General features: G+C 45.4%; 2 protein-coding genes across 2 annotated transcripts; both read left to right on the top strand.

Annotated features, from left to right (window-relative positions):
• Positions 1-940: 940 nt before the first annotated feature.
• LOC120644926 (REF/SRPP-like protein At3g05500) lies at positions 941-2,928 on the top strand. The gene is made up of 3 exons (XM_039921668.1): positions 941-1,248; positions 1,359-1,751; positions 2,255-2,928. The coding sequence occupies exons 1-3, from the start codon at positions 1,213-1,215 to the stop codon at positions 2,711-2,713; spliced, it is 888 nt and encodes a 295-aa protein (XP_039777602.1). The 5' UTR covers positions 941-1,212; the 3' UTR covers positions 2,714-2,928.
• A 20,848-nt stretch (positions 2,929-23,776) lies between these two features.
• Positions 23,777-24,501, top strand: LOC120646372. The gene has a single exon (XM_039922963.1). The coding sequence runs from the start codon at positions 23,974-23,976 to the stop codon at positions 24,364-24,366; it is 393 nt and encodes a 130-aa protein (XP_039778897.1). The 5' UTR covers positions 23,777-23,973; the 3' UTR covers positions 24,367-24,501.
• Positions 24,502-27,462: the final 2,961 nt, after the last annotated feature.

Below are 27,462 nucleotides of genomic sequence, written 5' to 3'. Positions count from 1 at the left end.
CCTGCACCTAACCGCCCCCCTGCATCAGTAGGGGTGAAAATGGTATGGATAATATCCGTTCGTATTCGAGTTTGGATTTGTTTAGAGGGGTTAATATCCGTGTATCCGAATCCAGGTGTTCAGTATCCGACGCCGTATCCGAATCCGAATACTGAAACTGGATTTTTTATACCGTCGATATCTATTTATATCTTATCCGAATACTACAGATGGAGACAGCTAGTCAGTGATGGCAGCGGCGAGGCTCACGGCACGGGTGGCTTGACGAAGCGACGCATCAAGCGCGGCCGGGTACTTGGAGGCGTCGCAGCGCCGGGATGGTTGCATAAGTCGCTGAGCAGATGGGGCGGTCAGACGGCGGCACAGTAGAGCTACGAGAAGCTACGATGGAACAGTTCTAATGAAAATTAACTAAAATCTCGGAGGCCAGTAAGTTCCAGGGCCCTGGGCGGTCGCCCGACTTGCACATGTTAATCGACTGTTCCGACAAGCGAAGGAGGAAGCCGGAGACGATGAATATATATAGAGTTCGTGTATACCTGAATGCAATTTTGTTTCTCTTTGTATGTAATTCACTGTTCAATTAATATAACACATCCTTTTCGACGAATAAAAATGGAACTCTGGTTTGTACAACAACAGTGTGCTTCCAGGCGTCTAGCTGCCAAAGGGTTAGCGTCCCATTCTGAAGTGTAAGGGATGCTTTCTCTAGATGTGCAACTGCATCTATCTGATTGTGCTTGGTGTCCGCTCGGTTGTTCCGTATCTGGCTAAAGTGAAAGATTTGGATTGGTTGTGAGTTCGACGTGCACACTGGCCTCAGCGACGTGGGCCGCCACGTCCACCGAAGCTTTCTCGCCGCAGCTCGACGGCCCCGATCAAACGGACCACGGCTCGCATCTGACACCGGTCCCGGCCTATATATAGCCGTCTCGCCCAGGCCTTCCCTACCGAGTTATAGAGAAATCCCTCCTCCTGTTCGATTCTGCTGCTGATTCGATCTCCGCTCATCCGATTCTGCTGCTGATTCGGTCTCAAGAAAATAGACCGGAAAGAACAGGGAGAAAATGAATTTGAAGCTGAGACAACACTCTTATTTTTTTAGAATAGGAAACAACACACCTAGAGGCAGTGCTACCAGATATCTCTAATTGACTATACTAATTCCAACACTATAAAGTTCTACGGTGGTCTAAGAAGGAATAAAAAGAGATGGCGGAGTCGAACTCCAACCACCAGGGCCAAGCGGTAAGCCGTGTACTCCCGCTTTCGATGATGCTGCTGCGGTAGGATTGGACCAATTATTTTGCTGCTGATTCGGTTTGGATTTTGTGGGTTTCATGTGGTCGTCCGTGCAGGAGGATAACGGGATGGATCAGCAGAAGGAGAGGGAGGTGATGGTGACCAATCAGCCGGTGCGGGAGGTGGTGGTGAACAACGAGCAGGCGCCGCCGAAGCTGGAGGACAGGGAGGTGGTGGTGAACAACGAGCAGGCGCCGAAGTTGGAGGAGAGAGAACTGGTGGTGCAGGAGGAGCAGGTACGGAAGCTGAGGTACCTGGGCTTCGTGCAGGTGGCTTTAGCGCATGCCCTGGTTTACCTCGCGGGGCTCTACGGGGTGTCCAAAGACCATGCCGGTCTGCTCCGACCCGGCGTCGACATCACTGAGTCCACAGTGAAGGGCGTCGTCGGCCCTATCTACTGTAAATTCCACGGCGTCCCTCTCAACATCCTCGCGTTCATCGACTGCAAGGTATACGCGCACCCAGTCATGACTCCCTACCCCCTCATGCTCTCATGCGTGCGACGCGGATGGCGGTGTGGTCCTAGATTGTTGTAAGTCGCGATTTCGCTCTCGAGAGCGATGTAACTTTAAAACTATACTACATACAAGTCTTCAAAAATTATTAAAAAAAACACACATATAGATGACATTATGCTAGACATACACATAAATATTCTAGTTTTCCACTCAATCACCACATCACACTTTGTGCGTGTGTGGTGTTCCTAGTACAAATTCTGTGGTGGTGGTGCGGAGAATCTGCCATGTCTTCGTTCTCCAGTAGACTTTTTGATTTCCAGCAGCGCACCGGTGGATGCTGCTATCGACAAGATCACGAGTGTTAAACTGGAGCTTTCGAAGTAGCATCCAGCGGTAATAATCGTGGTCGTCGGAGTAGTAAATTTCAAGCAAGGTAAAGAGTAGTGTGGCTTCTTACTGAAATACGGAGTTGAGGTAACAATGAATGGCAGGTGGACGACATGGTGCACAAGCTCAACAGGCACCTCCTGGGGCCGCTCAAGGCCGCCTCAGCGCGGGCATGCGCGGTGGCCTGCGCCGTGCCGGTGGTGGCGTGCGAGCTCATCGCCGAAGCGCAGCAGTCTGGCGTGAAGGGTGCCGCGCGCTTGGCGTATGTAAAGGTGGAGCCCGTGGCCAAGGACATGTACGGGCGCTATGAGCCAGTGGCAGAGCAACTCGCCGTCTCTGCCTGGTACTTGCTCAACAGTTTGCCGGTCTTCCCGCACGTCGCCCAGGTCATCGTGCCCACCGGAGCCTATTGCATGACCAAGTACAATAGGATGGTTGACGCTGCGGCACGGCAGGGGTACACAGGAGCCAGGTACCTCCCGACCGTCCCCATCGAGCGCATAGCCAAGGTGTTCGCGTCCTCCGCGCCGGAGGCCAAAGGTGCAGCGGAGACCCAGACCTAATGATTGGGCCCACGACCTGAACTGAACAAGAAATCCCCTGGGGCTAAAAGATGGTTTGGTTGTTGCACAATAATGTTAATTAGATTGGATGGTGAGACGTTGTCATGCAGCATGATGATATAATGCTCTACTTTAGTGATATACTAGTTTATGTCAGTGTGGTGCTCTGCTTCTTGCTTTTTGTTTATAAAAGTTATTATTGTTCGATACCGCAATCTCTGGATTATCTGCTGCATTTAGATATATTTTTTGTTTTGGAACCTTCTGCATATCTGGGCGATACATCTGTTGCCATCGGCCCTACCTTCCCGACCCCACGTTCTAGGTGCCGTCGCCGGTGCTGGCGGGGCCCGCTGTCCTCCTCTACCCCTCCTATTCCTCCTCGTTCCTTTCACGGACCAAGATCCCGATCTCCACCGTCACCCAACCTAGATGTCACAACCTGCGATCGTCGTCATTTTTAGCCACTTCAAAGATTGATCCTCTTCTAACATACTTGAAAGCGATCGGGTGCTCTAGCCTAAGAGGGGGAGGGGATACCTTGTGTGAACTGCCACCAGATTCATAGAGGTCACTGGAGTCGGAGATAGAGCCTCCTGCATGAATCATTTCGCTCATCTGAAGATTACGGCAGATTCTCCCAGATATGTTGATAAATATCTAGGAAATTTCGTTTTCTAATTATTGGACAGCTGAACATAAGCTGCTCCAATAGCTGGCTTTGTGATTTCTTGTCCGAACTGTTGCCATGTAGGTTTTTTTAGCACTTTCAATGGATCCGACGGTCGTAGGCTAAAAATACTCCTCGTACCCTTTCAAATAGTATCAGTAGTATTTTCTTAATGTCAAATTTTAGATAATATTTTGTTGAAGAACATTATTGTAAAAACTAAAATGGCATAGGTGTAATTTGGCCTTATCCGTAGCCCTACCACCCGACAGGTGGGTCAGAGCCTGTTGGTATCGTCTTCTAACTTCGGCCACTCTATCTAATCACTGTGTTTGCCCAACTGATGGCGCACTACCGGACACAGGGCATTTGCCGTGTGCCTTTGGCACACGGCAAAAGCCGGTTTACAACATACGGCGAAGTGCTCACGGCATAGATCCGCCAGCAAAGAGCAACTTTGCCGTGAGCTAGATTTCGGGGCACATGGCAATCACTTTGCCGTGTGCAGTACTCGACACTCGGCAAAGATTTTTGAAAAAACTAAAAAAAAAGCACCGAGCCGGTACTGTCACGTCACCGCCGTGCCACCACCACCACGCCGCCGCTGACACTAGCCCATCCTGACCGCTGCTGCCGCCACCACCACCATGCCGCCGCCGCCACTAGCCCCTCCTGACTGCCACCACGCCACCGCCGCCGCCGCCGCCACCACCACCGCCGCCGCCGCTGCCACCACCACCACCGCCGCCGCCACCGCCGCCACCACCACCGCCGCCATAGGAGCTCGATGGCGGAGCTGCTGCAGTGTCTCCAGCGCGCGGAGGAGCCCGTTGCCGAGGCCGAGGCGCCGGCACTGCAGGTCGCGGCTGCCGCTCCTCACCCCGCCGCCCCTCCTCACCGGTTGATCTATTCCGGTGAGGGGTGAGCGGAGGGGGGAGGAGAGAAGCCGCGAGAGGGAGGTGGAAGGAGAGGGCCGGGGAGGAACTCTGGCCGGCCTGGGCCCGGCGCCGCCGCCCGAATCGCCGTCGTCGAGGTCGCGAGGAGGAGGCCGAGAGAGCGAGCGAGAGAGAGAGAGATGACAGAAAGAGAAGGAGGAGCCGGCGGCTTTGACTTGGGATAGGAATCCGGCTCATATTCTTTGGACCAATGGGGGAGCTCCATTTTAAAGTTTTGGATTGATGACGTGGCGTGTTTCTTTAACTGTCTTTTGATGCATTTTAATACAATCAAATGAGTTTAGATGAAAAAGTTGTAAACTACAAAGTTATAGATCTCGTCGAGCTCTACAACTTTGGTATAGAACTTATTTACATCCGAAGTCATTTGGAAGTTTTAAAATTTATAAATTAAAATTAAACAACTTATTTGAAAATACACTGTTTGTATATATTTTTTCAATATACTTTAAATGTTTTTTGAAATTACTAAAATTTCACATGAACCAATCTAATATTAATAAAAAGTTTTGATGTCAAACAATAGTTTGATCGTCACTTTGACTCGAAATCTGAAACAATTCTTCTTTAACTCTGAAACTTCTTCGAAGATTCTTCGTTCTGTAAGCAGCGTATGTGATAACTTGTGCGAAACATTCTCATTTTTTTCTACAACATCTACATATGATATCTTGATGTCATGACAAATTTCATGGTTTTCAGACTTCGTTTGGTTTTTATATAATTTATCTACAATTCGGCGACACATTGGTGTTCATGTTTCGTGTTAGAGATGTTAGAAATTCCCTTTCATTTTATGTACACGGCCTCAAAATGGACTCAACAACAAGAATACCATTTTTCCTTTTATGAAATTCAAGTATCCGAAGCACTTGCAATGCAAATTGGACTTATTCTAAAAAATTCATGTGAGGGAAATAAATTAACAAAATATAGCCAAAAGACCTACAAATGTACGATATTGTGACACGGAGTACCAAATATAGTCTGAGGAGAGAAGAAAAAGTTTAGGAGGCAAAGGAGGAAAAAAAGAAATAAGATTTACCGTGTGCCATATAAAGACACTTGGCAAAGATCCGATTTTGCCATGTGTCACAGAGAGCTCACGGCAAAATTGATCTTTGCCGTGTGCCAACAGTTAGGCACTCTTCAAAAAATCATTTTGCCATGTATTTTTTCGTCGCACTCGGCAAAAACTCAATTTACCGTGTGTTTAATTTTTGCCGTGAGTTTTTTTATCTGGCACTCGGTATATATTGTGTTTGCCGTGTGCCCGTGATGTTGCTCACGGCAAAGAGCCAGGAACACGGCAAACCGAGAGTTTCCCGTAGTGGCGTATCTTCCCCCTTCGAGTTGTACCATGCTCTTCTCGTCCTCGAGCTCGCGTTCCCCTTCTCTACCTCCCTCCTGGCCCCGGCCCCTCTTTTCCCGGCCCCGGCCCGTTGCTGCCTTCTCGTCCAGAGACCGCTCCCCTACCTAGCTGTGCACGGCTCCAGTCAAATGGTGCCCTCCTTTGTTTGTCTTGTTACATAGCACGTGAGCCTGTTTGAGGAGATAGGGCACTGATGCCCTTCTAACACCATGCACTTGTTTCAAAGATGCAGCGCATGAGTACATTGTCTGATCGTCTCGGCTTCCCGAGCTTCGCACGGTTGGTCTATAGTTCTACATCTTCATTGATTCTTTTTAGCAGTTGTTCAATAATGGTGTCATCTAACGACTGAAAGACATATTTGTTCCTTGCTCTCCATAGCTGTTAGGTGCATGCATTATATTGGCCATGTTTTGTCTCAGACCATTATATATTTATTAGTGATGCTTCTATACTGACTCTGCATAGTCTAGCGGCGGGTGCGCCTCCAATGCTTGTAACCATGAAACGCATGTGTTTATCAATAGGGGCAATGGTACGACTGGCCCACGGTACGAAATCTGCTTTGAGCGCCATGCTCCGGACATGTACAGCGACCGAGCTCGCAGGAGCTCTCAACGGCGGGCTTTCCGATGGTGGCACGGGTGCTCCCGGCGGCTGCAGGACTCGCTCGCCTTGCCGCCGCGGCAGAGCTCACGAGGCCTTCCTCAGGGCAGGGGCGGCGGCGCTGCTAGCGGTGTGAAATGACCGCTAGCGCGCTCTAGCTTAAGAGGGGGAGAGGTGAATTAGGCAACTAAAAACTTAGACCTATGGCTCCAGCTGGTTTGCACAAAATTAAACTAAATCAAGCTATCTAGATGTGCAACTATAGTTGTTCTAGTGTGAAACCCCTATCCCAAAAGAGTTTAGCAATCTATAGCCTTTTCTATCAAGAAATTACTCTATGAAAGTAAAGGCATACAAATTGCTAGTATGAAATGCGGAAGCTTAAAGAGCGGGATATGATATAGCAAACTCTTGACGCGGGTGTTTATCCCGTGGTTCGGTTAGCCACAAAGGCACACCTACATCCGCGTTGTTGTAGCACTCACTAAGAGTATTGCTACTCGGCCACTAAGTCTCTTCCGTGAACACAATCACGGTCACCTTGGCCCCGGGTTCCACTAAGGAGCTTCTCCACAAAGGATGGGGGTCTCCACGTCCCCCGCACAAAGATGTCGTCGCCGCTCCACACCAAGTCGGAGAGTCGATGACGTTGCCGGCGAGCCTTCAAAGCTCCAAGGTGTCGGCGCACCGAAATCTTCTTTTGGTTCAGTTAAGAACCACAACACAAAGGCTCTAAGCCTAGCAAACTCACTCACTAAGAGCTATCCTTTACACAACACTCTCAAAGTATGCTAAGGGCTAAGAATATGATCACTATGCTCTTGTATGGCTTGGAGGTGTTCTTGAGTATGCGTGGGAAGTCCAGCAACTCCAGCAATCTTCATATTACCGGGGGATGCCATATATATAGGCCTCCAAGTCGTGGAGCCGTTGCTCCAACAGTCAGCAAAAATCTGCGTACCATCGGATGAACCGATGCCTCTGGCAGGGGTATTGTCGGTTCATCCGGTCACTCTAAGACCCGAAGTAGCCGTTGGATTCCTGATAGCTGACACAGTGATCATCGGTTGAACCGATGCTTGCCCGTCGGTTAAACCGGCCACTCACAGCACTCAACTAGCCGTTGGTCTTCTTCTCTTCTGCTGACGTCATTACACCGGTGCCTTGCTCCGATGCATCACTGGTTCATCCAGTGCTGAAGGATCTTCTCCTATGCCCTTGACATCGTCTCTGGAACACAGTATGCCCAATGCACCGATGCCTATCGTAATGCCGTCGGTTCAACCGGTGCCTCACAAACACCAGGGCGTCAGATCTTCCGACAACCATCGGATGCACCGATGCTTAGGCGTTGGTTCAACCGGTGCTACTGATTTCTGCAGAACTCGTCCAATTCAACGTTTCTTTGAGTTCTTTCTTCGTGTTTTGCTTTGCATGGTCTTTTTACTTCATCCCTGGGATCTAGAAATGTTCACTTAACAATACCATTAGTCCCACTGATTGCATTGTCATTCGATCACCAAAATCACTCGAAATGGCATAAATGGTGCCATGTTCCCCCTTTTTAGTGATTGATGACAACACAATCAAAGAAAGCATAATATTTGCAAAAATTGACAAATTTATTCGCTTGATACCAATTCAAACCAATTGAAACCACTTACACTTGCTTGGATTCTTACCACCATCCAACGATGGCTTGGCCTCCCCCTAAAACCATGATTTCCCCCTTTGTTCCTTCCCCTATCTTGGTACTTCTCCTTCATGAATTGATTCACTTAGATATTTCTCCCCCTTTGGGATATGCTTATTCTCCTTGAGAAAATACCTTGCTTTGATCCACATTTCTCCCCCTTTGAAATCAAATCACCTAAAAGGTCTTGCTCCTAAAAGGTCTTGCAAAACAATATAGCTCAAGAGAAGATTAGTAGCCTAGGGAGTTAGTTCCATGACTCATGATCCAATTGTATGATATCAATGAAGATACCAATTGAAAAATTCACTATGGTGGATCACAAAATCACGAAACTAGCATGACATGATCTAAGCTCTCCATAAGTATGTGCACAAAATGATAATGTGAAAATCAAGTGCACAATTAGATATAATAACTAGAGAGCTTAGATCATATCATGCACAGAGGTAGCTCTAAAAAGGATAAAAAATTGACAATTATACCAATTGAATGAGTTTAGAATCTTGCATACCTCCGGGGGATACTTTGTTTACCTTGCATGTACCAATTGAAAGTGACTTTCAATCAATTGAAAGTCTTTAAACAACGAGCACTTGGTACACCAAGGTTAAGCAAATGTACGAGCACATAGCCTATGAACTTATATATAAGCATTTAAGTTCAATAGAGCATGACTCAATATATATGAAAGCACAATTTATCTAAGCACTCTTATAGTGTTGTTTGTTCACATTGATCGTGAGAAACATTCTCTTAGAGTGTTAACTCCACATGAGACTACAAAAGATAAACTTGTAAGCATGTTAGTCTCAAAATCACAACCTATAGGATGAACTCCCCCTAAAAGTGTGCATTTAGTGTTTGAATTACCAAGTAAAAGTATGCACATTATTTTTGACAACAATGGGAAGTTTACCCTATAGCTTATGTTCATGGTACACAAGTGAAATACATACCGCATGACGTCCATGTACCATGAACGGTAACTTTGTGTAGCTTTCTACACACTTATCAAACCATGTAGGTTGCTCATGGGTTAGAGTCATGGCACAAGCAACCCACCATATATAACACTAGGAGATGCAATATATGCAAACAATCTAGCAAAAGTAATGGAGCTACATGATGCATGAGTTGAAATCTAGCTACCATTACCTTATGGTGGACTTGGGCAACAAATGTCCAAGTATTGAGCTTAGCTTGTTTTGGCTTCAACCTTCACTTCAACTTGTAAGCTAAGCCTCCAAATCCCCTTAGTCGTCCTTGGCTTTAAGTCTCCTTTGGAACCCACACCATTTGAGACCCCTTCATATTGGTTATGACATTCTTGGGCACCCAAATGGAGTGATTCCAACTCCTTTCTTGCTTCCCAACCTTGTGAACAACCACCTTGCCATTGGTTTTCATCTTGATCACATAGGAGGTGCTATTGCTTTTGTTTCTCCGGTTGGGCTTGGTGTAGATGAGAGAACTCTTGATTGTAAGCTTCTTCTTGTTCTTCTCATCCGAAAGCTTCTTCCTTCGTTGAGGGCATTTGTTGGACTTGTGGCCTTCTTTGTGGCATTTAGAGCAAGTCACGGTGGACTCCTTCTCAAGCTTCTTCACCATGTCTTCACGGTTATCTTGAGAAGGTTGGACATTGCTCTCTATGCCTTTGCCCTTTAATCTATACAAGTCCTTCATGAGCCTTTCCACTTCTTGCTTGAGCACATCATTCTCCTTTGCAATGAGATCATCACATGTTTCTACAACAACATTCTCATAGCATTTCTCATTGCAAGGGTTAGAGCAAGAATCATCAATTAAATCAATGCAAGAAGTTGAAGCATCTATTCTAGAGATAGGAATTGCACAAGGGATAGCTTGCTTTATTGCCAAAGAGTCATTAGTATCATTAATGCTCTCAAATTTTAATTTGAGCTCTTCATGCTCCTTGCTAAGCAATTTGAATTTGCACATCAAATCTTCAAAATTTGTAACAAGAGAAGTATTTAGTTCTTTAAGAGCATTAAGGTTTTTAATTTCTTTTGATTGCTTCTTAATGATTTTTTGGTGCTCATGAACAAGGTCAAGAAGTTCATCAATTGAAGGAGAGTCGGAGTCATCATCACTTACATCGCTATCCATACCTTTGGCCATAAGGCAAGTGTTGGATGATGATCTCATGCGAGTGGTGAATTTCTTGTTTGATTCATCACTTGAACTAGATTCTTCACTACAGCTAACCCATTCACCAAATATGGCAAATGATTCATGCTTGGGCTTCTTCTCCTTCTTTTGCTTGTTCTTCTTGAACTTCTTCTCAACCTTCATAAGTTGATGGTGAGGCCCATCTTTGAGGAAGACCACATACCCCATAGAGTTAATTTCCTTCAAGCATTTGTTCATCTTCTTTACTTGCTTGTAAAGGTAGGGGTTCATTGGCTCTTGATCATCACTTGAGGAGTTTTGACATGCCTCCTCTTTTTCCTCTTCACTTGAGCTACGTTTGATGGCCATCTTCTTCAACTTTTTGACTTGCTTGCATGCAAGTGCACTATGTATTGGTGAAGAAGGTGGCGCTCTTGGCTTGATATCATGACGTAACTCATGGGCGATCACCTTGTTGAGGACTTGATTTGGTGTCATTGTATTGATATCTTTCTCATATAGAATTGTGGTCACCAAATCATAGTCCGGTCTTCGAAGTGAGTGAAGGATTTTGCGAATGAGTTCCAAATCTTCAATTTTCTTCACATCTAAAGAATTAATCTCATTCACAAGAATATTCAACCATGAGTACATAGTTTCGGTATTTTCATGATCAAGTTGTTTGAAGCTATTAAGTTTATCAATGAGAACATGATATTTTTCATTTGCAACATCTTTTGTGCCTTCATGGTTCTCACTAATAGTTTTCCATAAAACATTAGCATTTTCGCAAGAAAACACACGGTTGAACACATTTTCACCAAGAGAGTTTAAAATAGCACACTTGGCTATAGCATCATATTGCTTCTCTTGTTGATTATTGCTCTTAGTTCATTCACTCGTTACTCTCCAAACATTTAGGCCTTTTGCTTGGAGGTGTGATTGCATCAAGATCTTCCACCGTTGGAAGCCCGTGCCATCGAAACATGGAGGAGGTCCTAGAGAATCCATCCCTTCACCTAAAAGAGCTAACTTATTAGGCGGTGAATCCTAATCGATCAAGTGAGCCGGTAAACACAAATTGCCAATAGGATTGGCTTCTTTTGTGAGTGGAGTGAGTCCCGGCTCTGATACCAATTGAAAGGACCGGTAGCGCGCTCTAGCCTAAGAGGGGGAGGGGTGAATTAGGCAACTAAAAACTTAGACCTATGACTCCAACTGGTTTGCACAAAATTAAACTAAATCAAGCTATCTAGATGTGTAACTATGGTGTTCTAGTGTGAAACCCCTATCCCAAAAGAGTTTAGCAACCTATAGTCTTTCCTATCAAGAAATTACTCTATGAAAGTAAAGGCATACAAATTGCTAGTATGAAATGCGGAAGCTTAAAGAGCGGGATATGAGATAGCAAACTCTTGACGCGGGTGTTTATCCCGTGGTTCGGTTAGCCACAAAGGCACACCTACATCCATATTGTTGTAGCACTCACTAAGAGTATTGCTACTCGGCCACCAAGTTTCTTCCGTGAACACAATCACGGTCACCCTGGCCCCGAGTTCCACTAAGGAGCTTCTCCACAAAGGATGGGGGTCTCCACGTCCCCCGCACAAAGATGTCGTCGCCGCTCCACACCAAGTCGGAAGGGCGATGACGTTGCCGGCTCGCCTTCAAAGCTCCAAGGTGCCGGTGCACCGAAATCTCCTTTTGGTTCAGTTAAGAACCACAGCACAAAGGCTCTAGGCCTAGCAAACTCACTCACTAAGTGCTATCATTTACACAACACTCTCAAAGTGTGCTAAGGGCTAAGGATATGATCACTATGCTCTTGTATGGCTTGGAGGTGTTCTTGAGTATGTGTGGGAAGTCCAGCAACTCCAGCAATCTTCAAATGGCCGGGGGATGCCATATATATAGGCCTCCAAGTCGTGGAGCCGTTGCTCCAACGGTCAGCAGAAATCTGCGTACCATCGGATGAACCGATGCCTCTGGCAGGGGTATCGTCGGTTCATCCGGTCACTCTAAGACCCGAAGTTGCCGTTGAACTCCTGATAGCAGACACAGTGATCATCGGTTGAACCGATGCTTGCCCATCGGTTAAACCGGTCACTCACAACACTCAACTAGCCGTTGGCCTTCTTCTCTTCTGCTTACGTCATTACACCGGTGCCTTGCTCCGATGCATCACCGGTTCATCCGGTGCTGAAGGATCTTCTCCTAGGCCCTTGACGTCGTCTCTGGAACACAGTATGCCCAATGCACCGATGCCTGTCGTAATGCCATCGGTTCAACCGGTGCCTCACAAACACCAGGGCGTCGGATCTTCCGACAACCATCAGATGCACCGATGCTTAGGCGTTGGTTCAACCGGTGCTACTAATTTCTGCAGAACTCGTCCAATTCAGCGTTTCTTTGAGTTCTTTCTTCGTGTTTTGCTTTGCATGACCTTTTTACTTCATCCCTGGGATCTAGAAATGTTCACTTAACAATATCATTAGTCCCATTGATTGCGTTATCATTTGATCACCAAAATCACTCGAAATGGCATATATGGTGCCATGTTCGTTACATGGTGGGGGCACAGCAACGAGATGAGAAACAAATTAACAATAACACCCAATTACTATTACTAAATAGGTCCTCCACAATGAACGGTCAGATGTAAAGAATACTACTTATAACTAGTAGTAATATTTTGTATTGAAAGAGTCTCTTTTTTTTTAGGCTCACCTTCTACGATATATCCATAGTAGATCACACCACACTCATATAAGCGCACACCTCCTATGCGCTTGCACGACCCATAATAAACTATATAATATATGCACATTGTGTGTCTTTGAAGATATTTACATGTGACATTGGACTTTTCAAAGCGACGACGACGTCGTACTGACTGCTGTGACAAAACCCAGTGGGGGCACCTGTGCATCGATGCTGGGCATGGCACCGGCGACAACGCACACCAATGGGCTGCAAGCCCGTTCTATGCAGGTAGGTTTGGTTCTTGGTGGAAATAAATTATATTATGCTTGTTGTATTTTGCAGGTAGGTAGGTCTCGGTGCCGTGGAGTTTTCTGCAGGCGTCAGCATCCCATATGAATGTAGTGGACGGCCATAGACGTTGCCACGCACGATGATGATTGATGATGATTGATGATGATACTTGAAGTATTTCACTACAACTAGCTCTACTTTATGTCATGATCTGCTGCTCGCTTTTTTTTACATAGTAAGGCCTTGTTTAGTTCGCGAAATTTTTAGATTTTGACACTATAGCACTTTCATTGTTATTTGGCAATTAATGTCCAATTATGGACTAATTAGGCTTAAAAATTCGTCTCGTGCTAATCAGGTAGACTATGTAATTAGTTATTTTTTTCAACTACATTTAATGCTCCATGCATGTGTCTAAAGATTCGATGTGACGAATACGGTAGAAAATTTTTTGGAATTAAACAGGGCCTAAGTTGTTCTGATGTCGCCATCCCTTGCCAATCCAGTGCAATTAAGAATATATTAATTTGGTAGCCGGAGAATTGGGCAAGATGTTCCATTGGCTGCCTTTGAGAATCCTCGTACGAATTTCCGCCAGGTAGGCCTGGTTGTCGCGGAAATATTGTGCGGGAAATTTTGTCGCCATGCATACGGCTCAGGGACCATCCAGCCCATCCATACTCGGACGCCACGTAGCAAACCAGAAAAATCCCGTGGCAGTGCCCCCTGCTGTCTTTTTTTTTTCGATCACTCCCACTTCCTCCATTTAATTGCGCCTCGTCTCCCTTAATCACGTCATGTACCTCGCGTATTGACGACAGCAGCGGCAACAGGGTGGTAAAGCCAGCCGGAATTGTAGTTTCAATATGGCATACGCCGAGCGACATCCATCGAACAAGTTTCTATACATGTGAATTCCTTTACATATGAAAACGTCTAGGACCAATATTATATAAATATAAATATATATACATATATATTATTGGAGTGCTTATATATATAATACATACATACTCCATCATATTTGCATAGGTATATTCGTTCTTAATTACATAGGTATATTCGTTCTTAATTACATATATACGCGTATATTGTCATATTTGCTGTGATTGTCAATATTATATATTCTATCATAGTAGAATTCGCCTTTTGGATCGAGGACTTGCTCAACAATAAATCTGGAGAATTGTTCTTGAATCGCTATAATCTTTTCCTCCGGTATGAGTTTATCGCGCATCTCCCCGACCTATGGAAAAAGGGGATAATTAATTTCGACTAATTAAAATACGAGTTCAAGTATTAACAAGTTTTTTACTTACTTCCTCCTCCCAATCTGTCCAGCCCTTTGGAGGACCTACCAGACCATGGATGTTCTCGCATACATAGTATGCGCACAATACAGTGCCTGGTTTCTGCCTCTTACACTTTAAGAGAGAAGAAATTATCAGGTATTTACATGAATATATAATAAAACTAATGAATCGTGCAACGAATCATCCAAGTGCGTACCGGAAAATTTGTCTTGATCTTCAATTCCTTGTCAAATTTGCCTGGATGATTTTTAGCGAATTCTTTCCAAATCCTGTGCATGATTAGAACAATTATAGTCAAGTAACAAAGTGATTCAAATTATCGGTCATCGACGGAGTAGTGGTAGAATTACTTTTTCATCATGTTAAGAAGATTTTCGTATTGTTCTGGAGGTCTCCTCAATGAGTCCACAACCACGAGTAGGCTCTTCTCGGGAATTATGACAATTAGGACAAAGTGTTCACTACAAGATTATACGGAGGCAGTTCTTGGTAGTTAAGGTTTAAACAATTCAATTACAGGAAAGAAAGAGTTAGACGGAAGGAATCACTCACGCAAAGTTATAAGGAAACAATATCATTTGCTTGTTGTGATGAACGCTTATGTACTTGAACAAGTTTTGGAATATCTCATCGGAATTGTCACGTAGAAGCCTCCAATTACAAGTAATTGGGGTCGATGAAGCCGAGGTGAGAGTATCCCTTTCTTCTGCAAGTATGTATCTCCATTCTACATGATACCAAATAAATCAAGAGATCAGTATATTGAGATCATGCAAAACAAAACGTAAGGAGAGTAAAATACTTACAGAACCTACAAGCCGACCATAGAGATGTCGATGGCCTCCCGATGGAATAGTTGGTAAATTTCTTCCCAGTTTATCCATATAATGGCCCCCCCATAAGAAATCGTCATCTTTAATCTTTGCGCCCTGCATGAAGATGCAATCGGCCATCGCACGCATGTAGTGCTGGTGCAGCTTATACATTTGCGTTGGAAGCACAGACACTACTTCGGGGGGTACAAGAGTTTTGCCGATCTCAAACGTCCATTTGACGACCACATCGGCCTTTGGAATATCTTCTCCCCCTGCAATCTGAGCCGCCGTCGGGTTTGATTCTTTCAAAAATGTAACAAAGTCTTGTTCTTGCGTCGTCTGTCCCACTACGAGAGGCTCTATTGATTGTTTCTTTTGGGCTCCAAGCTGTGGAACGTCGGACGACGACGACTTTGATTGTCTCTTCTTTTTCTCAGTAGTTAGTTTTGATAATTGTGCGTTCGTAGTCTGAAGGGGGGTCTCTCGGAATGAATTTTCTCTTATTTGCTTCGCACATTCCCTTAAAAAATTTCAAATCTATCGGATTTATCACTTTCTCGGGCTCCGTCTTCGACTTCGGCTTGAAGTGCTCTTTAACTCTTTCTTGAGTTATCCGATCGCATTCTTCAAGGCTCATGTCCCAGGGTTTAATAGGAGCCTCCTTGGTTTTCTTCTCCTTTTCCTTCTTCTTTGGAGGCTCCTTAGCCGGTGCAGCTAGCTTCTTTGCCGGCGGCCGTTTCTGCTTCTTTGCCGGTGGCGGAGGGGGTGACCATGGAGGCGACGGTGACGCTTGAGTGTTCATCGGCGCATGAGATGATGGTGATGGAGAATGTGCCGATGAACCTTGCCGAGACAGTGCTGCCCTTGGGGAGTTTTGCGGAGATGCCGGTCTTGGAGAGGCATGCTGAGATGCCGGTCTTGGTGTTTGATCATCCGACTTTAGGACAATGTAGCGCTTATCCCATAGGATGTAGCCATGAATGACTTCTGCTAGTTCCTCTCCCCATCGCCTCCAGGAATATCAAGCTCGAGCGTCTCCCAACCCTGGCACACCTGCTCCACGTCAACTCTTGTGTATCTAGGCGGAATTTGCTGCCCGTGGTACACGTCGCCTAGTTGGGTTGGCATGGCGGTACCGTACACAACAGTGAACATTAAGTTCTTAATGGCAGTCTGCAGGTCACAAGGTGTCCGCTGGGTGATCTCATCCACTGGAAATCGCTGCGGGGCTGACGCTTCAACTGCAGTCTGGATCCCCGTTGGCTCGGCGACGGCGGCATCTGTGGAAGCGCAACTGCTTTTCCGCTGAGACAGGTGATCGGCTGCGACATTAGGCTCTAGAGGCACCGTTTGCGCTTGCTGTTGCTTGCTCATTGCTACGGCCACTTGGCGTTGAACCTCTTCCTCCAGTCTTTGATCGTGTGACATGAGCCGTTCCTCTAGCCTTCGCAAGTGCTCCCGCTCATCATTCTTTCTTCTTTGCCGGCTTCTATATGAATCAATGTAATCCCTGAACCCATACTTCCACGGAACCACGCCTTTGCCTCTTGTGCGGCCCGGAAGCTCTGGATTCCCAAGGGCGTAAGTCAGCTCGTCCCTCTCTCTATCCGGCTAGAATGTTCCCTCGGCCGCTGCTTGTATGGCCTCCTGTAGTCTCTGGGCTGCTCGCTGGATGTTTGGCCCATAGATGCAGTCACCAGTCAATGGGTCCAAGCTTCCCCCGTGACCATAAAACCAGGTCCTTAACCTTTCAGGCCAGTTCATGGTAGCAGGTTGGATGCCTCTGTCAAGCAGATCCTGCTCCATCTTCTCCCATTTGGGTATTGCAAGCTTGTAGCCTCCTTGGCCTAGAGTGTGATGGTACACTTTCTTCGAGGCGTTGTCTTTGGCCTTCTGCACCTTCTGAAGCCCAAGCTCTGTAGACTTGTATTCCACAAATGCATCCCAGTGACCCCTGAGCTTTTCGAGCTCGCTGGTAAATACGGGTGTGGTCCCGGTCTTGATATATTTCTTCGTCAAAATTTTCTTGAATGATCGCAGCTGTTCGGCCATCTTACTCAGGGTCCAGCGCTTGCATATCTCTTCGGATTCAGCTGGAACCGTGAAGTTTTTCTTAAGCTCCCGCCAGCACCATTCTTTTTCTCTTTCGGGTACTGCATCCCGTTCCTCACTTGGATTGGAAGCTTTCCAGAGCCCGAAGCTGATCGGGATGTGGTCCCTGACAATACGTCCGGATTGTCTTATGAATTTTTTGGCGGCAGCTTCTGGAGCGATCGGTTCGCCATCTGGAGCAACTTCCGTTATAATGAACCGCCCTTCCAGTTTTTTTGTTGGGCCTCGCTTCATCTTTTTCTGCTGCGACGATGATCCAGACGGCTATAAAAAAACATTCATAGTATTTATATAGATTCAGATGAAAATATGATTGTCACTACAAATAAGTATAGTTGTGATATGTACATTAGCACTTTGTTCAGCAGCAGCGTCATCTTGAGTAGATGGTGCCTCAATTCCATCACCGGACATATTCTAATATATGTCGGTATTGCTACCATCATCAGCTTGTTCAGCGACATCTCCTTGACCTTCGCCAATCATATTCAATAGGAACTGTTCGTCTTCCGCGTCTGTGTGTCGCGGGTCCATCGTAACTAAAATATGAATACAAATAAAACCCTTTAAAAAATTCAAGAAATATAAAAGAAATATTCTATCGATAATTTCACTAAGTACCGATCGATGGACGAGGTCGAGTAATATTCTCTAAGTAATTCAAGAAATAAACTTGAAATCATCTATATATGAAATATTCTAGACGGTTTTTTTCACTAAGTAACGATCGATGGATGAAGTCAAGAAATATTCTCTAAGTAATTCAAGAAATATACATGAAATATTTAAAAGAAATTTAAACTCACTTTGCACATACATACATACATACATACATACATACACATTCATACATTTAAAAATTTGAAAAATATACCTTCATTTACACAACAAATTATGATTTCACTCTAAACAACAAATTATGATTTCACTCTAGTTGTTTATAGGCTCCGGTAAAAATTATGCGCACGTACGGCGAGGGCGCGCACAGGCGAAGGCGGGGCGAGCCGGAGGACGCGGGGCTCTGGACGTGAGGTCGGCGGCGCTCGGGGACGTTGGGCTCGCGCGGCGGGGTCCGGGCCGGGATGGCGGACGTTAGGAGTTCTCTGTAAATTTTTGCAGGGGTAAAGAGGTCATTTCGCCATCATGGATATTTTTCCTCCATAGATCTTACTCTAACAAATCTAACAAAATTTATTTCATATTTTTCCCATTTTCCTTTGATTTTATACGGATTTTACAAGCTTCAGCCGAAATCAATCAGCAAATAAAGAAAAATCCCCCCTACTCCCTCCACTGACCAGCGGGCCCCGCTGGTCAGTGGGAGGGGCGTCTTCCCCGCCCAGCCACGCACACCACAGCGGCGGTGGCGCGCCAGGCGCAAGGGAGAAGGGACCCGCGGCGGCGGCTGGCCGGCGGCGGCCCGGCAGGGCCCGCGCGGGCGCGCCGAGGCGGCGGGGTGGACGGCGACGGCGTGCCCTAGCGGCGGCGCAAAGCAGGGAAGGCGCGGCGCGGTAGTCCCGGCGGCGGTGGGGCCAGGCGGCGGCGGCGCGAAGCGGTGCGAGCACCAGTATGGGCGTGCGGCTCCGGTGCTCGCGCTAGCGTGGCGGGGGGCGGCGCGAGCAGGACGCGCAGCGTGCGGCGGCGAACAGCTCGGCCGGCCGCGGCTTACCGGTGAGTGGCCTGGCGGGGTCGTCGTCCAAGGCAGCCGGGGCGTGGAGGCGGCGGAGCTCGGGCGGCGCTCGGGGACGGCGGCGGAGCAGGGGGCGCGATGGGCGAGACGACGACGGCGTGGCGCAGATCAGGACGACGGCGGCGAGGAGGATCGATGGCGCAGAGGCGGCTAAGTGTTGGAAAAGGGTGAGAGGGGAAGAAATATATGGGGTGGGGGGCTTTTGTCCCGGGTGGAGCCACGACCCGGGACAAAAGGCCATTTTGTCCCGGGTGGTGGCTTCACCCGGGACAAAAGGGGGGGGGTCTTTTGTCCCGGGTGGAGCCACCACCCGGGACAAAATGGCCTTTTGTCCCGGGTCGTGGCTCCACCCGGGACAAAAGGTATTTTTGGCGGGCCGGGAAAATTCCCAGCCTGCGGCCCACCTTTAGTCCCGGGTGGATCTACCACCCGGGACAAAAGGGGCCCGTTTTCCCTCGTTCCCGCCTAATCTTATGTTTGTTTTTGTTTCTTTTTACTTCTCTTTAAAATTGGCTTTCATTTGTTAATTCAGTTAATAAAATTATGATTCCAAAAATTATGGAACAAAATTTCTTATCTCTATATAAACTTGATACACGCAACAAAAATAATTAATTTTCATTCAAGTGATTGGGTCAATGAAATATCTAACTTTTTTGAAATCATATTTGTTATTTTGACCATGCAAAAATATATTAGGTGAACAAAATTTTTCAAACTGTTGCTTTTCGACAGAAAGTGGATTCTATCACGATATTAACGTTTAAAAAGTGAATTTTAGATAAAATTAAGCAATTTCATGATATTAATGAGTAGTGTGGGAGTTTGAGAGATAGTTTGTGTTAGTGAGATTGTGTGTGTTAGTGAGAGAGTATAGTGTGTTAATGTGAATGTAATTTCATGAAATAAATAAAATTAGTTGAGTAATATATTATTGAATGAAAATTATAATTGAGTCTGGTAATTAAGTGAAAAATATATAAAATAATATATATAACACATAAAGTATAATTGTACAGTACATATATAATAAAGGGTCAGTTGGATCCATGCCACTCCAACTTCTTGAAATTGGATTTCATGTTGAAATCCATGCCATTGAGTGGCATGATTTTGAACATGAAACCCAATTTCACGGAGTTGTGGTGGCATGAATCGAATTTTCCCTATAATAAAGTATTCGAATTACGATTATGTTTTTATACAATAATATAAAATGATTCAAGTACATGAAGGATTAGCGGTAACAGACTTTCTCTTCACAAATGTCCCTTGATTATGATCACGGCGCAAGTATGGAGCATCATCATTGGCTAGCAGGATGCATGGATCAGCATTTACTTCGAAAGGTGGAATGGCAACAAAATTATTATATTCTTCTGACAAGTTTATCTTGTCCTCCACTCCAATGATATTTCTCTTTCCTGATAGAACTATGTGTCGCTTAGACTCATCATTTTGCTTGTTTATCCCCTTCTTTGGCTTGCTGGACATGTCCTTAATGTAGAAAACCTGAGCGACATCCTGGGCTAGGACAAATGGCTCGTCTCTATACCCAAGATTGTTGAGATCAACTATTGTCATCCCATACTCATCTTTTGTTACCCCTCCTCCAGATAGCTTAACCCATTGGCAACGAAATAGAGGCACCTTGAAATTGGGACCGTAATCCAGCTCCCATATCTCTTCAATGTAGCCGTAATATGTGTCTTTTTTTCCATTATTGTCCGTGGCATCCATACGAACACCGCTGTTTTGGTTGGTACTCTTTTTATCTTGGGCTATCGTATAAAATGTGTTTCCATTTATCTCGTACCCTTGGTATGTTAAGATATTCCAAGATGGTCCCCTAGCCAATAAGAACAGTTGTTCACTTATATCCATGTTATGCATTAGATGCTTCCGCAACCAGCTGCAGAAAGTGTTCATGTGCTCACGTGTAATCCATGCCTCAGACTTTTCTGGGAAATTGGAGAGCAGAATTTTCTTGTGTTCCTCGATATATGGGTCAACCAAGGATGATTGTTGAAGAACCGTATAATGCGCTTTCTTGAATGAGAAATCATCTGTGCAAACATAAGATTTCTTTCCTAATGTACCCTTTCCAGTTAGTCTCCCCTCATATCGCGATTCAGGGACTCCAATCGGTTTAAGGTCATTAATAAAGTCAACGCAAAACTCAATGACCTCCTCAGTTCCGTAGGCACTGGCGATGCTTCCTTCTGGACGAGCTCTATTACGAACACATTTCTTGAGTACCCCCATGAACCTTTCGAATGGGAACATGTTGTGTAGAAATATCGTCATCGAATGCACCGATTCCAGCATTCCCGGGAAAGTGGTCTTCCATGGTAACCCCCTGTTCTCCGTGCTTCGTCCAACAAACATACTTCTCCATGAAACCATTTGCGAAAATGTGGCTATGTAGGATTCTTGAAGATGAGTAATCCTTGTTATTGTTGCAATGAACACACGGGCAGCACATAAAACCATATGCTTGTTTGCCTCAGCCACAGACAAAAAATAATGCAGGCCATCAATGAATTCTTTCGAACGTCGGTCAGCATTGTAAATCCATTGCCGGTCCATCTGTATTTTAAATAAATCGATTTGAATTCTTTACACGTATCGAATAAATAAAATATATCAAACCTAAATTAAACTAAATGTAACATAACATGAATAATTAAAAGATATGCAATATCCATCATACATCTTGATTAATTAAAAGGAGTACTTAATCCATTACAGAACTTAACAAAGGAGTACTATACATGAAATTTAAAAATTCGGTCAACAACACATAGGTTTTCAACCGTCTTTGTATTGGAACACAGAATGCTCTAACGGATTTCTTGCTCGCGCAGAAGAAGATGGTGGAGCTGAAACCTCCGAGTTTGGCGGTGACGAACCGTAACGCCGCAATAAATCCTCAAGATCAAACGGAGGTTCCTCGCCCCTTGCCATGCATTCTCTATATTCTTTTTCCAAATAACGGAGCGCTGCCCTATGAAAAGCACTAGGTTTTTTTGGACCGACGACCTACTCGAGTTGTGCCCTTCTCTCCAGAAGGACAACGATCACCCCCACCGGTGCCACTCTCTCCAGCTGCTGAGGCCATATTTTACTGAAAAATACCTTTATTTTCCACAAAATTATAAATTCTTACCATTACAATGCAAAAATTATTTACTATTACAATTACAATGATCAGATTAATAACTCTTGCAAATAACAATGAAATCATATAAAAAAGACGAAATGTATCATTAATTCTCAAGAAATCTCTAATTAATTGAAAGAATTCTCTATAACTTCTAATTACTTTGACACCCTTCAGTTCCAGGAGTACACTCTTTTTAATATCCAGAAACCCTCTAGAAGAAAAATAAACCTTTATTTCTGAAAATGTATATGTCAGTAACCTCAACCCTGTGGTGATGACACTGCCTTTCGGGGGGACACGGTGCGGTACAAGGATGTCACCAATCGGCCAGTCGCAGCACCAACATTTACGATTAATAGGCACATCACTTGGCACAGGCAGCATGCTCGTTGATATGCTCTTAGTACAACAACGGCCATGCTGACTGCGTCAAATACTGTCTTCTTATCAATCGGAAGTGCTGGTTATGCGACCAACCGATTCGCGACGTGCTTATAGCGCATCGTGTATTCCCGAAAGGTAGTGCCATCACTGTTGGATGGAGATTAACGACGTATACTTGTTTCGAAATAAAGATTTTTTTAGCTTCTAGATGGTTTCAATGTGAGCCTGAATAATTACATCACTAGAGTATCAGAATAATCCATTCATAATACAAAAAATTCTAATATACTCATTTCATTAATTCATTCATGAATACAAAAATCAACTATCCACAATATGGTCATGTATACAAGTATATCACATGAAGTGTGTACACTCATTCTAAAAATTTCTACTATCCACATACTCATCTAAATCTAAAAGAAAATCAGACCCTACATATGCAAATCTAGCTAAATGTCCAAGAAATGAGCTAGCTATACATTTTCTCTATTTCTAAAACATGAAATGAGCTATACAAGCCAAAGAAGAAGAGAAAAATAAGCACCAAACCTTTAGCGCCGATGGATGGACGGGGAATCAAAGATCTTCACAAATGTGGTGAAGAAATGAGCAAGAACTCCTCTCTCCCGAGCCGAGAACAGCAAGAAACAAGTGAGCTGAATGGCTCGGGCGGGGGGAGAGGGAAGGGGATACGGGGGGCCAATGCCTTTTGTCCCGGTTGGAGACACCAACCGGGACAAAATGCCCCCATTTTGTCCCGGTTGGAGACACCAACCGGGACAAAAGGCCCTCATTTTGTCCCGGTTGGTGTCTCTAACCGGGACAAAAGGCCCTGTCTCCCGCTGGCCCGGCTAGCCGTTGGACCCGGGATAAAAGCCACCTATTGTCCCGGGCCCAAAGGCTGCCGGGACAAATGGTGTGGAACAAAGGCATATTCTGTAGTCGTGTGTGCTTCTGTCAGCGTGACGCGCACCCGTTCCGTTCAGACCATGCCCTCATCCGGGCCAAGCCGTCAGATCTCAGATGGACGTGCCACGTGCATGGCCCAGCTACAATGTTACACAGCCCAAGACGCGATACGGTTGACATTACAGGCGTCTCGAATCTATTTGCCGCCACCGCCTGTTTTGGTTCTTCCCGGACGTTCCAGACAAGAGGATCAAGAGCCTCCATGCCCGATTATACTCGTGTCTTCCATCTCATACACTCTCTCGAATCATCTTTTCCTCTCAGTATTAATACATGACAGAGCCGTGAGTGACCCTGCGTTAGTGTTAACAAGCAAAATCAAAAGGAGACAGAGCCTGCAGCTGCCAAGTACTACCACTTCAGAAATCCATCCAGCAGGAAGACATGGCGGCAACGGTGGTACGAGCTCTCCGCCTTAATTGTCACCTCAAGGCCATCCACGGCGACCTGCTTCACCGCCGCCGCGTCATGTCGTCGCAGGCGAGGAAGGTGAGGGAGGAGGACAGGGAGTACTACCGGACGCACAAGCCGTCGCCGCTGGCGGAGGTGGAGTTCGCCGACACGAGGAAGCCGATCACGCGGGCCACACATAGTGGCGCGGCGGATGTTCTTCACGGTAGGATGGTGCAGGACACGGCGGACGATTCGCTGGCGCGCGCCGAGGCCATGTTCCGGGAGGCCGCGTCACGGGGGAACCCGGAGTGGCCACACTCCCGCGCGCTCGCCGAGATGCTTGCGCGCCGCAAAGAAGCACCGGGAGATAGCGACGCGCCCTAGGGAAGCTGATCTGCTTCGTTCGCGCTCTTTCTAGCCATGGGGAAATATGTAGCATATGGTTTTTTTTTGGCGAGAAATATGTAAGAGCATCTTCAAAAGTCTAGTCAAATCTCACTCTCCATATTCCTATTTAGCTATCCATTTGGTTAAAATTTTCTCTCCATATTTCTATAAACTCCAACAAACTAGCCAAATCACAAAATCGCTGCCGCTGCTGGTGCACCCCGCACCGGCCGCGGCGTCCCCGCGGAGGCGAGCGCGGATGGTATCATTGAGGCGGATGTGTTAGACTTTTAGGATCGGCCAGACACAGATCGAGTGGGTTTTCCATTGACTTTCCTTTTCATTAGTACAAAAGAGTCATAGATCTAGAACAAAGAGAGGGAGAAGAGAGTACACAAAGAGATGAGGGAGAGACCATCACCACCGCTTGAACTGGAGGTGGCCATCTCGGGTTCGGTGATGCAGATCTGCGCTATGGCAGCGGCGAGTGTCGTAGCAGCCTCACGGTCGTGGCGGCGTTGTCATGGACGGCGGCGCCAACGGCTGGAGCAGTGGGAAGCACGACCATCCCCGAGGCCTCATAACATGCCACAAATTCAGCGTACATCGTCGATGATGCAGTGACACTTTGTTTAGAGCTTTTCCACGATATAGCTCCCCCTGTGAGTGTGAACACATTACCGGATATGGACTTTCGGTCATCGATGTCCCTTGCAAAATCCGCATCTGAATACCCTTCTATTTCTAGGAAATCGGATTTTCTGTATGTTAGCATGAGGCCTTTTGTGCCTTGCACATAATGTAAAGTTTTCTTTACCATGATCCAGTGTGTCTGTCCTGGATTACTTTGATATCTGCCAAGTATCCCGGTACCAAATGCTAAGTCAGGGCGTGTACAAACTTGAGCATACTGTAGACTTCCGACAGCTGAAGCATACGGAACCGCTTTCATTTGATCGATCTCATACTGGTTCCTGTGACATTAAAATTTCCCAAATATATCGCTCTTGACTATTGGAGCAGGTAAAGGCTTGCACATATGCATACTGTACTTCTTTAGAACCTTTTCTATGTATGCCTTTTTTGAAAGTCCTAATACCCCCTTTGTTCTATCTTGGTGAATTTCAATTCCCAAAACAAATGAAGCTTCACCGAGATCTTTCATGTCAAAGTTTGAGAACAAGAATTTCTTTGTCTCCAGCAGCAGACTGACATCACTACTAGCAAGTAGAATGTCATCCACATACATGATCAGGAAAATAAACCTTTCACTTTTGAACTTTGCATAAATGCAATTGTCCTTCTCATTTTCTTTAAACCCAAATTTTCTTATTGTTTCATCAAATATTAGATACCACTGCCTAGAGGCTTGCTTTAATCCATAAATGGATTTCTTTAAGCGACATACCATACGCTCTTTTCCTTCCACGACAAAACCTTTCGGTTGTGCCATATAAACATTTTCATACAGATCCCCATTAAGGAATGACGTCTTTACATCCATCTGATGTAACTCTAAGTCATAATGTGCCACCAATGCCATTATAATTCTGAAGGAATCTTTACATAAAACCGGAGAAAAGGTTTCGTTATAATCTATTCCTTCCCTTTGCATGAAACCTTTTGTCACGAGTCGTGCTTTGAACCTTTCTATATTCCCTTTGGTGTCATGTTTGATCTTGTAGACCCATTTACAGCCTACTATTTTGGCTCCTTTAGGAATTTCCTCTAAGTCCCAAACACCATTGGAAGTCATTGATTTCATCTCATCCTTCATAGCTTCCAGCCATTTAGATGAGTGAACACTTCTCATGGTTTCTTCATATAAAGTGGGATCACCCTCTATATGAACTTTTTTTGTATTATATACTTCATAGTCGCTAGAAATAGCCGACCTTCTTTCTCTTTGTGACCTTCTAAGGGCCGCTGCCTGTGGCACATTTTGTGCCTCAACTTCAGGCACATTTTCTATAGGGGGCTGTAGCTCCTCCTCCTCATGTCCAACCGTGGGTTCAGGCAGCTCCTGGATGACAGGTTTCAAACCTTCACTCACTGTTGGTATGGGTGGAATTGTGACAGGTGTTGACACCGTAATAGTTGGCGCAGAAACAACCGGAGAAGGTACTGGCATCACTATTTCTGGAACTTTCGGTGCAGCATCAACAGGTAATGAGAAAATTGGCTCTTGAATCATAGGAGTAGGTACATACACCCGCTTCTCCTCAAGGTCAATTTCTCTAGGTACCGTGCTCCCCCTCATCATTTCGTCTTCTAGGAAGACAGCATGTCTCGTTTCTACAAACTTTACATGTCTGTCTGGACAGTAGAAACGAAACCCTTTCTACATAAAATGGCAGCTTACTGTTTTAGGATCCAGTTTTCCAATATTTGGATTAAATACTTTAGCCTCAGCTGGGCTCCCGCAGACCCGCAGGTGGGTCAGTGAGGGTTCTCTTCCTGTCCATAGCTCATACGGTGTTTTGGGTATCGATTTGCTTGGCACTCTGTTGAGAATATAGATGGCGGTTTTTAACGCCTCCAACCACAAACCCAATAGCAGTGTGGAATAACTCATCATGCTGCGCACCATATCCATCAGTGTATGGTTGCGCCTTTCAGCTACTCCATTTTGCTGAGGCTCCTCCGGTGTGGAATAATGGACAACTATACTATTTTCCTGTAAAATCCTTGCAAAAGGTCCAGGAACTTGTCCATAAGGAGTATATCGACTGTAGTACTCCCCTCCACGGTCTGACCTGACTATTTTAATTCTTTTGTCAAGCTGATTTTCAACCTCAGCTTTAAATATTTTAAATTTATCCAATGCTTATGATCTTTCTCTAATCGTCTGTGAATGTTATGAACGAATCATAGCCATCCACACTTTTCACAGGAAACGGGCCACATATATCAGTGTGGATTATTTCTAACGCTGCTGCACTTCATTTGGCACCCTTTTTAATTTGCTTTACAAATTTTTCTTTAATGCATTCAGCACATTGTTTAAGGTCAGAGAACTCTAGTGGAGGAAGAATTTCATTCTTCGCTAATCTTTCAATTCTCCCCCTCGAAATATGGCCTAAACGGCAGTGC

This window comes from Panicum virgatum, chromosome 8K, assembly GCF_016808335.1.
Source record: "Panicum virgatum strain AP13 chromosome 8K, P.virgatum_v5, whole genome shotgun sequence".
NCBI lineage: Eukaryota > Viridiplantae > Streptophyta > Magnoliopsida > Poales > Poaceae > Panicum > Panicum virgatum.
The sequence above is the reverse complement of the archived record's forward strand: the minus strand, read 5'-3'. Positions and strand labels throughout refer to the sequence as shown.

What these genes read in the sequence shown, in the direction of transcription:
- LOC120644926 (XM_039921668.1), top strand. Translation starts at nt 1,213, where the DNA reads ATGGCGGAGTCGAACTCCAACCACCAGGGCCAAGCG. An exon ending in CCAACCACCAGGGCCAAGCG is followed by an intron (nt 1,249 to 1,358) that starts GTAAGCCGTGTA and finishes TCGTCCGTGCAG; the next exon opens with GAGGATAACGGGATGGATCA. An exon ending in TCGCGTTCATCGACTGCAAG is followed by an intron (nt 1,752 to 2,254) that starts GTATACGCGCAC and finishes AATGAATGGCAG; the next exon opens with GTGGACGACATGGTGCACAA.
- LOC120646372 (XM_039922963.1), top strand. Translation starts at nt 23,974, where the DNA reads ATGGCGGCAACGGTGGTACGAGCTCTCCGCCTTAATTGTCACCTCAAG.